Source organism: Caretta caretta, chromosome 2 (genome assembly GCF_965140235.1).
Source record: "Caretta caretta isolate rCarCar2 chromosome 2, rCarCar1.hap1, whole genome shotgun sequence".
In the NCBI taxonomy this organism is placed as follows: Eukaryota; Metazoa; Chordata; order Testudines; family Cheloniidae; genus Caretta; species Caretta caretta.
Window position 1 is genome coordinate 262,757,304 of NC_134207.1, and position 12,296 is coordinate 262,769,599.

Below are 12,296 nucleotides of genomic sequence, written 5' to 3' on the forward strand. Positions count from 1 at the left end.
GTTGGAATTGGAAAAGGTACAGAAAAGGGCAACAGAAATGATTGGGGTACGGGACAGCTTCCAGATGAGGAGAGAGTAAAAAAGAGTGGGCCTGCTCAGTTTAGAAGAGAGACGACTGAGGGGGGTGTGCTAGAGGTCAATACAATCACGAAGGGGGGGGGGAGGAGAAAGTAAAGAGGGAAGTGTTATTTACCCCTTCACTTAACACACAAACTAGAAGTCAAATGATGAAATTAACGGGCAGCAGATTAAAAAAAAAAAGTTCTTCACACAACACACAGTCAACCTGTGAAAACTCGTTGCCATTGGGATGTTGTGATGACCAAAAGTATAACTAGGTTCAAAAAAGAATGAGATAAGTTCATGGAGGATAGGTCCATCAATGGCTATGAGTCAAGACAGCCAGGGTCACAACCTCCAAATGCCAGAAGCTGGGGATCACAGGGGATGGATCACTCGCAATTGCTCTGTTCTGTTCATTCCCTTTGAAATACCTGGCACTGGCCACTGTCAGAAGGATACTGGGTTGGATGGACTATTGTTCTGGACCCGTGTGTGTTCTTATGTATTTACAGCCATGAAAATATATGGTTGAATTGGCTACCAAATTAGATTTAAAAGTCTCCGCCATGTCTCCCCACCAACATCTTCCAAGTGATCCTTGCCATATAAATATACCACACACTTTGCATACTGTAAACAATATATGGTTTATTCCATTTTATTAGTATTGGAAATTGAATATCCAAAGAGCTGGGGTTTGTTTTGTTGACAAATATGTGTAACATTCTAACTACATTCCAGATGTAACATTTACACTGAAAAATATTTACAGGTTCAATTTCATACACAAAAAGTTTCAAATACAAATACAGTTAATACAAACCCCCCCAGAAACTCTGTGACCGCACAGATTTGTTATGGCCTTTAGTTAAGTTCAAGTATTTTCCAGTGGAATGGAATGCAAGCAACAAGGTAATTTGGCTTCTACCTGGGACATTCCAGGCCCTGAATAAAAAAGATGAGCACTTTATCTGACATGGTTTAGTGAATATATTCAGCATTTAGGATTAAACAAACTACACAACTCAACCCATCTGCTCTGTAAATGAAATGACTAACCGGTAAAAGAAGCGAAGCATTAAACACATACCATATAGTGATCTCTTTCAGGAAGGATGCTGCATGTGAATTAGTTACAATTGTATGAGCAGTCAGACGGTTAGCTCCTGATGGATTTTTACCTAATCTGGGACCCGACTTTTTGCCATATTGCTTAAGATGGTTATGTTTATTGTGCCTCCTAATATTTCTCCTTCCCATAAAAAAATGGGATTTCTTTTTTGAGAGCGGCACAGATTCATTTACGAGGCAGTATTAAATCCCGATAGCCTGGTGCAATGATGACCTCTGAAGGCCTTAGAGGGTATAACCAACAAAAGAGGGAGAACTGCTTGGGACGGCCCCGAGGGATCTGAAAGGAGTAATGGGAGGGCATTCAGCAACATAACATAATAATACTAATGTACATTTCTCCGGGTCAATTCTGTCCCTTGCTTTGGATCCTGCATGCTGCTCCCATGGCAAATAAGGGCTGTAATTGAGTCAAAGGGGCTGGGGAAGAATTCCCCTAGTGTAAGAGCAGCTATAAGTGTGCCTAGGCTACCCAGTGTGGGACTCTTGCTGTGCTGGTTGAGAGTTGAAAGGGAATCCTCCATAGCACTGAGTGCCACAGAGATTTTTGGGTCACGGGTCATCCCAAAGGCTGCTGGAGGGTAGAGAAGCTCTGCAGAGGTGCAACACAGAGCGGGTCTTCTCACCTGCAGGTCTCAAGGTGCTTTACCAAGGGGGGTAAACGTTATCAGCCCCATGTTACAGATAAGGAAACAGAGGGTAAGTGACTCAACCAAGGTCACAGAGATTATCAGTACCATGGTGGGGAACAGAACACAGGTCTCTTGATTCAGTTTTATCACCAACCACTCGGTCACGCCTGCCTTACAGGCTGAATAGCAGGAAAAAAAAATCTCCTAATCACGAATGCTCTAAGACAGTGACATATTCTCTCAAGGGAAGTGGTGGAAGCCCCATGCCCGGGTCTTTGATAAGTTAACATGAGACTGGACAGAGCCCTGGACAATATGCTGCAAGAAATGAGCTAGTACTGGCCCCTGTGGGGCTGGACCAGATGTGACTTCATAGCTCTTTCCCGACTCTAACTTTTATGGGTGAAATGCTCCGCCGTTGAAGTCACTGGCAAGACTCCTATTGACTTGAATGGGGCCAGGATTCTGCAGTCTACTATTATCACATTGCCACTGCCTAGCCATGCAGGCATGCTGTTCAACACTGCAATGCAGATGCATTGGGGTATATGGAAAACATTGGGTTACGTTCTGCCCCATCTTATGTCCCATGCAATTTTGCTGATCGTATGGGTTCACTTGACTGGGGTAGCGAATTAATCAGGACAGAATTTGGACTATTGTGTACAACCCTGACATGCTCGCAACCATCATCTGACCCGTTAAGCTCACGTTGTAGAATGTGGGGTAAGGAGAATCACACAATGAGACATTCAATAGGTACCGAGTGCCCAACTTCCCTACAGTTTGGGTGTTAATTTGGTGTCCCTCCAGCAGAAATACAGATCATTAATCACCCATGGTAACACTAAGAACCTGGCATAGGCTACCTAGAAGGGTCAGGAAATTCAGAGAGGCTTCTGAAATCCCATCTTTAACTCACTCCCTTTTTAACAAGGCATCACAAGCAAGTCCTCATTCATGGCTCTCAAGTCATCTGCTTTTCACCACAGCAAGTGACACCAGGAAACCAAACCAAACGCCCGACACAATCATCTTGGAACAGAAAATGTTTCTACATGGAAAACCTGTATGCCACATATTGGGCTGCCTAAAACAGTGAACTGGAGTCAAGAGGTTGAACATGGGGCTTGAACTGCTGCAGTCTAATCCTCTCTCTGACACTGACCCGCTGGATGCCTTGGGTAAGTGTCTTAACCATGCTGGATAAAGTGGGGTTAATAATAGGTGTGTTGCGGGTTAGTTATCTCTTTGTACAGCATTAGGAGTGGGTGATAAGAGATTATAACTATAGACCACTCAGAAAGGAGGTTATACTAGAACCAACGAGAGAGTATTAACAGCAAAATCCTGCAATCGCTGACAGTCCTTAGCCCCAGGGATGGTGGCTGCAATGGCCCTCACAGACCCAAAGAGGTTGTGCATCCCTTCCTAATATAATAAACAATAAGGGCCGATTATACATTTATTAGACCGAGCTCATGTGATGGACTCTGAGATGTCTGATTTAAAGCTTGTTTCTCTGCCTCCTGGGCAAATGCTCAGCATTAGCCACACTTACAAATAAAGTCAGAGCCAAGGGGCTGGCTCTGTTTCTCCAGCTGGCTATTCTTGGTGCAGCAACAGCAATCAAAGCAGGATTGAATTAAACAACAGCAACCGAGGCACACAGAGCACTCCCTGAAGATTAATGACTAGCTGATGAGGCCAATGGAAACCTGGGGTCAATTACAATCCATCAGGAGTTACACAGGAAATGCTGAGGGATGGAGGCTGTTGTGTGTTTATCCTGGTTATAACAGCAACAATCCAAACTCCCCCTTGCAGCGGAGAGTCACTGCTCTGCTCCAGGGGGACACGTTTCAATGGGCCTGCTGCATTGTGAGTCATCTCTAAGGAAAAAAACATGCAGCATCCGACCCTCAGTCTACTCAGAGCTTCCATCAGAGTCATCATGGGGGGCACAGGGTCAAAGCTAAACCAGGGAGATTCACATAGATGTGAAATATAAACGTCCACCCTGGGCAGCATAATACGTAAACCAATAGCCAGCTGTGGGCCTGACTTCACCACGGCATCTCTCCTCTTCAGAATATGCACCAGAGTCAAGGGATCGGCAGCACACTGAATTTTTAATGGAATCCACCATTATCAAACAACCCCTCTTAGATTTTAGGTATGGCCCAAGTTTAACAGGAATAATTTAACTCCATGCAAAATGCAAAGTCGTTCCATGGAGTAAAGAGAAAGGGCTCAGCCATGAGGAGCAGACAGATATGTTTCTTCCACCCTCACCATGTTGTAAATATTAGGAGCCTTTTGTGCAAAACTCACAGCTAAAGTGAGTTCTTCCCTAAGACAGACACATGGAGTAATCCTGACCTATCCTGTTGAGGAAATCCACTACACCTGCCCTTTAAGAATAAAGCTGCATTCCTTTAAACCAGAGGTGGGCAAACTACGGCCCATGAGCCACATCTGGCTTGTGGGACCCTCCTGCCTGGCCCCTGAGCTCCTGACCCGGGAGGCTAGCCCCTGGCCCCTCCCCTGCTGTTCCCCCTCCCCCTCAGCACGCCATGCCACGCTCTGGGGAGCTGGGCAGCGCAGTTGCAGAGCCACAGACTGACCTGGTACTCTGGGCGGCACGGCTGCAGCACCGCCAGCCACCGGTGCTCCAGGCAGCATGGTAAGGGGGCGGGGGGGTTGGATAGAGGGCAGGGGAGTTTGGGGGTGTGGTCAGGGGTGGCGGTTGGATAGGGGTCAGGGGAGTCAGAGGGTGGGGAACAGGGGGGTTGGATGGGGCAGGGGTCCCAGAGGGGCAGTCAGGAATGGGGGGGGTTGGATGCGGTGGCGGGTCCAGGGGACAGGGAGCAGGGGGTGGTAGATGGGGCAGGAGTTCCAGGGGGGTCATCAGCGGGCAGGGAACAGGGGGGGTTGGATGGGGCAGGAGTCCCCGGGGAGCCGTCAGGGGGTGAGACGCGGGGGGTCAGATAGGAGGCAGGGGCCGGGCCACACCTGGCTATTTGGGGAGACACAGCCTCCCCTAACCGGCCCGCCATACAATTTTGGAAACCCAGTGTGGACCTCAGGCCAAAAAGTTTGCCCACCCCTGCTTTAAACAGAACTGATGGTTTGTGATCAGTCCCTTCGAGTCACTCATTCATTTTCAAAAATCGTACAGAGTAGATTCTGCTTCCAGGAGATGTCCTCCAATGGGAACAGGATCAAACTCTAAATTACGTCATAGATGGCTAAGCAAAATATATTAAATATTTTTGCCAGAAGCTCTCACAAGCTGCTCATTGTATTCCTTTTCAAGCAATCATTTGCTCAGTCACGATCACTGATGATGTTGTAGGGCTTTGGAAAGTGCATTATTAGGTCCTGCCTGAATACAGCACTTCAGCACGAGTTGGCCCATAGGGCTACTTACTTGCTTAAAGTTAAGCACATTTTTAAGTGCTCTGCTCATTCAGAGTCTTTAGAGGTTTATCATGGACTGAGATTTATGGGTCTAATCCTGGAAGCTCTTGAATGCACCCTGCAAAGTCACAGTAGGAATTGAGGACATCTAGGCACCTGGCAGGAACAGGCTCTCCGCGAGAGCAACAGAGCAGAAAATGGGGCAGTTATTCATTTACTTTTTTACTTTAGCTGGTCCAGTGACACCTAGGCCGATAAATCACTCAGCCATGTTCCCAGGGGTCAGGATTACATTTCTGCTCCTTGTTACCAGAGTTCATTCCCAACAAAGCCACTGACACACTCAGTTTTGTACAAGTCAGATACATGATGAAAAAAACACATTGCCAACGTATTTCTTACACAGAGTGTTTGAAAAAGAGAAACCCTTCTGGTTGGAGCCACACTGTGTTTAGGGTCCTAGCCCGGCTTGCCTCACTGACATGAATAGCCTCATGGAAGTCAATGGTGATGTCTAGCCCGGGCTTCTTTTCTTAAGATTTCCCCACTTCTCCCACCATCGGTTCACTTTCTCCCGCAGAACTAGAGCAGACAAGGTGCCAGCGGCCACTGGCATTGTTAAGCACCATGTTGCATAGACTTGGTCTGCATTAGCATTGCATTGTGGGTATCTCCAGTGGTAAACTTTAGCCAAAATAACCTGGTGTAGACAAGTCCAGTGGAACTAGTCGTGTGAGCAAGGCAAGGGGATTTGGTCCTTAAACTGCCTTTTTGTGAATGGTCCCTCTCCTGTCCCCATTAAAGTCAAGCGGGCAGATTCTCAGCTTGGGTCAGATGAAGTAAATGAAGCTGAACCAAGTGACACCAGCTGAGGATCTGGCCCAAGGGCTGGCGATTTGACTTCCAATAGAGGAAGATCAGCCACCATTCTGAGTTGGTGGGTTTTTTGGTGGGGGTGGGAAGTTGTAAAAATCATCGTGTGGTTGATATTACATTATATATATCTGTAGCTCACACAATATTTGTATGTGTGTGTATATATACTTAAATATACATCTCCACACACACGCCGTACACACTATGCATTGATCTATTTGTCTGCAACTATTTCTAAGCTTTTGATTAAAACAAAAGTACTTGATAACAAAAGTTGTCAGCACTGGTCTTCTGATCTCTACCAAGAGTTAACACAGACATTAGAAACTTTGAATTTCATTTTACTGGTTGCTTAAAGGCACTTTTGCTTAAGATGTGCAGTAGCAGTGTTAAAAAACGTCTAACTGCTGCAATTCCCACCAGCTCTGGAACGAATGCTACACTGTAGCATCATTACAATGCAAATTTACTGCAAATGCTATGTAGCAATTGATCCCGGTTGCTTTGCAGTTCAACACTGATTGGGGGAAAGAAAGGATACAACATTTACCTCAACGCTAATCACTCAGGGTGGTGTACATTCTTTAAAATATGGCTACTGTGCTTCTGACTGTCTTCATGTTCTGTTAATGCATGGTTAGAGCTCCTGGCTGCAACCTCTGTTGAGTTCATCTCCAATGACTGCTTGTTAGTGCATGTAAGAATCCAGGCAGGAAACGAGCCAGGCCAGTGGATCGTGGCCATTTATGTAACATCTCACCATTTTCCCCTTTAACAGAGGAATTCAAATTAATTGGAGGAAGGACATTTAGTAATTAAACAGTTCTCAACACAAGTACAGTACTATAGCCTCATGATGCAGGACAGGAGCAGCTCAGGGTAGTCAAGACGATTCTTCTGAATGATCAGCAGAGTCCCCTTCCCACCAGCCAGCTCGCTTGTCAGTCCAGTCTCTGTCGCAGAGAGCTGGCAGTGGATCATCCTGGGCAAACAGCTAGCGAGTGACATAAGAAGAAAGGCTGTTACTCCTGCCCCTAAGCAGTGCCGGGGACGGGGAGGCGGGGAGGGCGGCACCATACAGTGTAGCTCGATGGAGGTTCCCAGAGAGAATATGGACTAGGCAAGAAAGGGAATGTTTTTGTTAACACACCAGAAGACATTATTCAAATGTAATGTTTGAAACAACTCATCCTTCATCTATGTTGACTCCCACATACAAATTGTGCCTGTGCTCTGTGAATTGAATTCTAGACAATGCTGGAAAAAACCATGCCCCTACTTACGTTGCCCTGTCTGTGAGCTACGGTCAAGCACCTAATTATATCCATACAGAAGTCTTTCCATCTTTGCTGCTAGAACTGCCTTTTTCTGAACTGGCTTTGGGCTTAGCACCTTGTTTCTCATGGGCAGTATTGACCCTGTTCTGTTCTACCACAGTCCCACCTGAAGGTGGGCTACTGGTTCTGGAAGGCTGCATGTTGGCCTGAGTAGCATTGTAGCTCTGGAATGCTATGTCTAACTGCTCCTGGGCCACCCTCAAGTGTTTATGAAGGGTGGACAGATCTGGTGGGATGTTCTCGTCTGGGCTTGTGCACTGTTGTTCTTGAGCAACATTAGCCAAGTTCTGCTCATGGGCCAACAAGCTATTTGGAACCTTTGCAGGCTTCTCCGATTTCACGACCAGGTTATACTCGGGAGGACAGGAGATATTCTTCGAGTAGGAATAGTTGTATGGAGGCTGCCTGAAACTATTAATCTTTCTGTTGCGAATGGCATCTCTAATGGTCCCAAATCCCAAGTGGAACATTTCACACATGTTGAGCAACAGACACAGGCAGCTCACAACATACATCACCAGGAGGAAGATGGTCTTCTCTGTTGGCCTTGACACAAAGCAGTCCACAGTGTGAGGGCAAGGGGCTCTGTTGCAGACGAAATACGCTTCCACCTCAAAGCCATAGAGAAAATACTGCCCAACCAAGAAACAAACTTCAAATGAAGCTCTGGCAAGGAGCTGGAAGACGTAAATCTTCATCAGCCCTTCTTGCTGGATGCGTCTCCTACCATCGTGCTTCTGCTGCTCCTTGCTCTTCTTGTTTGCTTTTGCTTTCTCCTCATTTTCCACCGTGTTATCGGAGATCATGGGCTCCTCTTCGTCTGCTTCCAAAGGGTCTTCCAAGTTACGGACAGCCTGCCAGTTCAAAGCAAACTGCTTCTTCTTTTTCTTGAGTACCTTAAGCCTCTTCTCCTCCTCGGAGGACCTAGCGATCCTGTGGATGGCATAGCCCAGGTACATGATGGAAGGGGTTGAGATCATGATGATCTGGAAGACCCAGAACCTGACATGTGACAGCGGTGCAAAGGCATCGTAGCAGACATTGTCACAGCCTGGCTGCTTGGTGTTACATGTGAACTTGCTCTGTTCATCTGAGTATATGGACTCCCCTCCGACAGCTGTCAGGACAATACGGAAGACGATCAGTACGGTGAGCCAGACCTTCCCCACAAAAGTGGAGTGATTGTGAATTTCTTCTAGCAGGCGGGTGAGAAAACTCCAGCTCATGTTGGTCATAAGGGCTAATCATTTATAACCTGCAAGAAAAGCAGGAAGAAAAAACATAACATATAAGTTCATGTAGCTCTATTTGTTCATGGCAACAGACCTCATTATAATAGTGGCATTGGTACGTAGCAGGATGATATCAGAGTGAAGTCATTTTATTCCAGAGATCAGCATCACTATTATGAGAGGCTCAGCATAAGTGAAAAGAAAAGGAGTACTTGTGGCACCTTAGAGACTAACCAATTTATTTGAGCATGAGCTTTCGTGAGCTACAGCTCACTTCATCAGATGTTTACCGTGGAAACTGCAGCAGACTTTATATACACACAGAGAATATGAAACAATACCTCCTCCCACCCCACTGTCCTGCTGGTAATAGCTTATCTAAAGTCATCAACAGGTGGGCCATTTCCAGCACAAATCCAGGTTTTCTCACCCTCCACCCCCCACACAAATTCACTCTCCTGCTGGTGCTAGCCCATCCAAAGTGACAACTCTTTACATAATCAAGTAGGGCTATTTCCTGCATAGATCAAGGTTTTCTCACATCCCCCCCACCCCCATACACACACAAACTCACTCTCCTGCTGGTAATAGCTCATCTAAACTGACCACTCTCCAAGTTTAAATCCAAGTTAAACCAGAACATCTGGGGGGGGGGGGGTAGGAAAAAACAAGAAGAAACAGGCTACCTTGCATAATGACTTAGCCACTCCCAGTCTCTATTTAAGCCTAAATTAATAGTATCCAATTTGCAAATGAATTCCAATTCAGCAGTTTCTCGCTGGAGTCTGGATTTGAAGTTTTTTTGTTTTAAGATAGCGACCTTCATGTCTGTGATTGCGTGACCAGAGAGATTGAAGTGTTCTCCGACTGGTTTATGAATGTTATAATTCTTGACATCTGATTTGTGTCCATTTATTCTTTTACGTAGAGACTGTCCAGATATCTATTCAGGGGACACCATCACAGGGCCTAATAACATCAGCCACGCTATCAGAGGCTCGTTCACCTGCACATCCACCAATGTGATATATGCCATCATGTGCCAGCAATGCCCCTCTGCCATGTACATTGGTCAAACTGGACAGTCTCTACGTAAAAGAATAAATGGACACAAATCAGATGTCAAGAATTATAACATTCATAAACCAGTCGGAGAACACTTCAATCTCTCTGGTCACGCAATCACAGACATGAAGGTCGCTATCTTAAAACAAAAAAACTTCAAATCCAGACTCCAGCGAGAAACTGCTGAATTGGAATTCATTTGCAAATTGGATACTATTAATTTAGGCTTAAATAGAGACTGGGAGTGGCTAAGTCATTATGCAAGGTAGCCTGTTTCTTCTTGTTTTTTCCTACCCCCCCCCCCCCCAGATGTTCTGGTTTAACTTGGATTTAAACTTGGAGAGTGGTCAGTTTAGATGAGCTATTACCAGCAGGAGAGTGAGTTTGTGTGTGTATGGGGGTGGGGGGGATGTGAGAAAACCTTGATCTATGCAGGAAATAGCCCTACTTGATTATGTAAAGAGTTGTCACTTTGGATGGGCTAGCACCAGCAGGAGAGTGAATTTGTGTGGGGGGTGGAGGGTGAGAAAACCTGGATTTGTGCTGGAAATGGCCCACCTGTTGATGACTTTAGATAAGCTATTACCAGCAGGACAGTGGGGTGGGAGGAGGTATTGTTTCATATTCTCTGTGTGTATATAAAGTCTGCTGCAGTTTCCACGGTAAACATCTGATGAAGTGAGCTGTAGCTCACGAAAGCTCATGCTCAAATAAATTGGTTAGTCTCTAAGGTGCCACAAGTACTCCTTTTCTTTTTGCGAATACAGACTAACACGGCTGTTCCTCTGAAATCAGCATAAGTGGAATTTTAATTTGTACATTGCAAGGGACTGAAACAATTAAGAGTTTTACTTTACATCACTATATCCAAGCTCATTGTAAGTAGTTTCCATTATTTGCACAAAGAAGTACAGTACGCTGGATATGTTTAGGCCATGATCTTATAGTGATCTCCCATGGACAAACCCCTTCAGTCAATGGGACTCCGTGTGGGTTGAGAGGTCTGTCCATTCATTGCAGGATCAGGGCCTTATACTATAAACAAACTGATGGCCATTTAGGAATCTCACAATTGTCACTATGCTGCCACCAGTACTTTGAACTTGATGACGTAGGGACAGAGATCTGATTCTCCTACTCCAATAACACAGGTCCCCCTACCACTGGAGCTAAATGCTAACTGAGACTCTCTGTTAGCAATACAGATCCTATGACACAGCTGAAGAGCTATGATTCTATCAGTGGAGTGCCTAACATGCTAGTAGTCAATTACAATATATAAGAGATAGTCAATAGGTGCATAAACACTGAAAGCAGGTATCTGTACACATTACACACACAAAAGCTACACTAAAAGAACATCATTAAGGTTGACAAAAACAATGAGGAGTCTGGTGGCACCTTAAAGACTAACAGATTTATCTGGGCATAAGCTTTGGTGGGTAAGGGTTTTTTACCCATGAAAGCTTATGCCCCAAAAAATCTGTTAGTCTTTAAGGCGCCACTGTACTCCTCGTTGTTTTTGTGGATACAGACTAACATGGCTACCCCCCTGATTATTAAAGTCGCAAAGTCAAGCAGTCAAAGGTAAGGAGATGCCAGAATTAAGGTCGCCTGTGTAACCTTAACGTGGCCCTCTTGTGCATATGCATTAAGACACAGGCTTTAATCAAAAGATCTCATACTATATTTTCCACAGAACCAGGGGTGGTGCTGGGGGCAGGGGGCTTACCAAGGAAATACTGTTTGAATGTAACCAGAGCAATCTATCTATGGCACCTGTAGCAACTGCCATTCTCTGAGTGCCTCATTCTGAAGGCAGAGCAGAGAGAGCAGCAGCTGCTGCCCTGCCCGGGCTGGGGGCAGAGGTGCCCAAGAGCAGTCCCTGGCCTGTCCCCGCCCACTGGGGCATACTGCCCAAGGCAGCTCCCTGAAGGCTCTGTCAGCCCCAGAGTTGGGTCCCCCACCACTTGGGTGGCTCTTACCCATAGTGGCTGTGAGCACTGCGCGGCTCTGGCTTCCAATGGGCCAGGGGACAAGGCCATGGATGGTCTCTACTTGTGTGTTCCTCATTTTCTGGAAGCCCAGTTTGAGACCCTGGAGTCTGATTTGCAGAAGTGCTGAGCACTCACAGTTGCAACTGAAGTCAATGGGCGCGGTGCCTTGAACAAATAAACTGCTGTATAATGCTGAAAAATCAAGTCCTCATCGTCTCACCCAAATTTACATTTTTAATCTGAATCTCTCTGTGCCTCAGCCCTCCATCTGTAAAATGGGGATATCACCACTGCCACACCTCCCAGAGGTGTTGTGAAGATAAATTAATTAATGTTTATGAAGCACTGGATACTACAGTGATGAGCACCATAGAAAATCCCACAAGGAAATTAATAAGAGCAGGATTTGAATAGTGTGTGGTAAATAAGTCATGGGGCTGCACACTGAACAACGAGGCTAAAACAAAATACTGAATAGCGCTGCTCACTAAGTGGGCACTGTCCAGGCTGTTCACTGAATGAGGCAGATGTCCTGTGGAA

The 12,296-nt window shown here is 45.8% G+C and overlaps 1 protein-coding gene across 8 annotated transcripts in view; it reads right to left on the reverse strand.

The window, feature by feature from the left end:
- Window positions 1-691: 691 nt before the first annotated feature.
- The window catches only part of GJC2 (gap junction protein gamma 2), a 126,851-nt gene continuing 115,246 nt past the window's right edge, over window positions 692-12,296 (reverse strand). For all 8 annotated transcript variants that reach the window (XM_048837384.2, XM_075126060.1, XM_075126059.1 and 5 more), the window contains one exon: window positions 692-8,717. In XM_048837384.2, the coding sequence (XP_048693341.1) occupies window positions 7,444-8,697 (1,254 nt within the window). In that variant the 5' untranslated portion in view covers window positions 8,698-8,717 and the 3' untranslated portion in view covers window positions 692-7,443. The remainder of the gene's footprint in view (window positions 8,718-12,296) is intronic.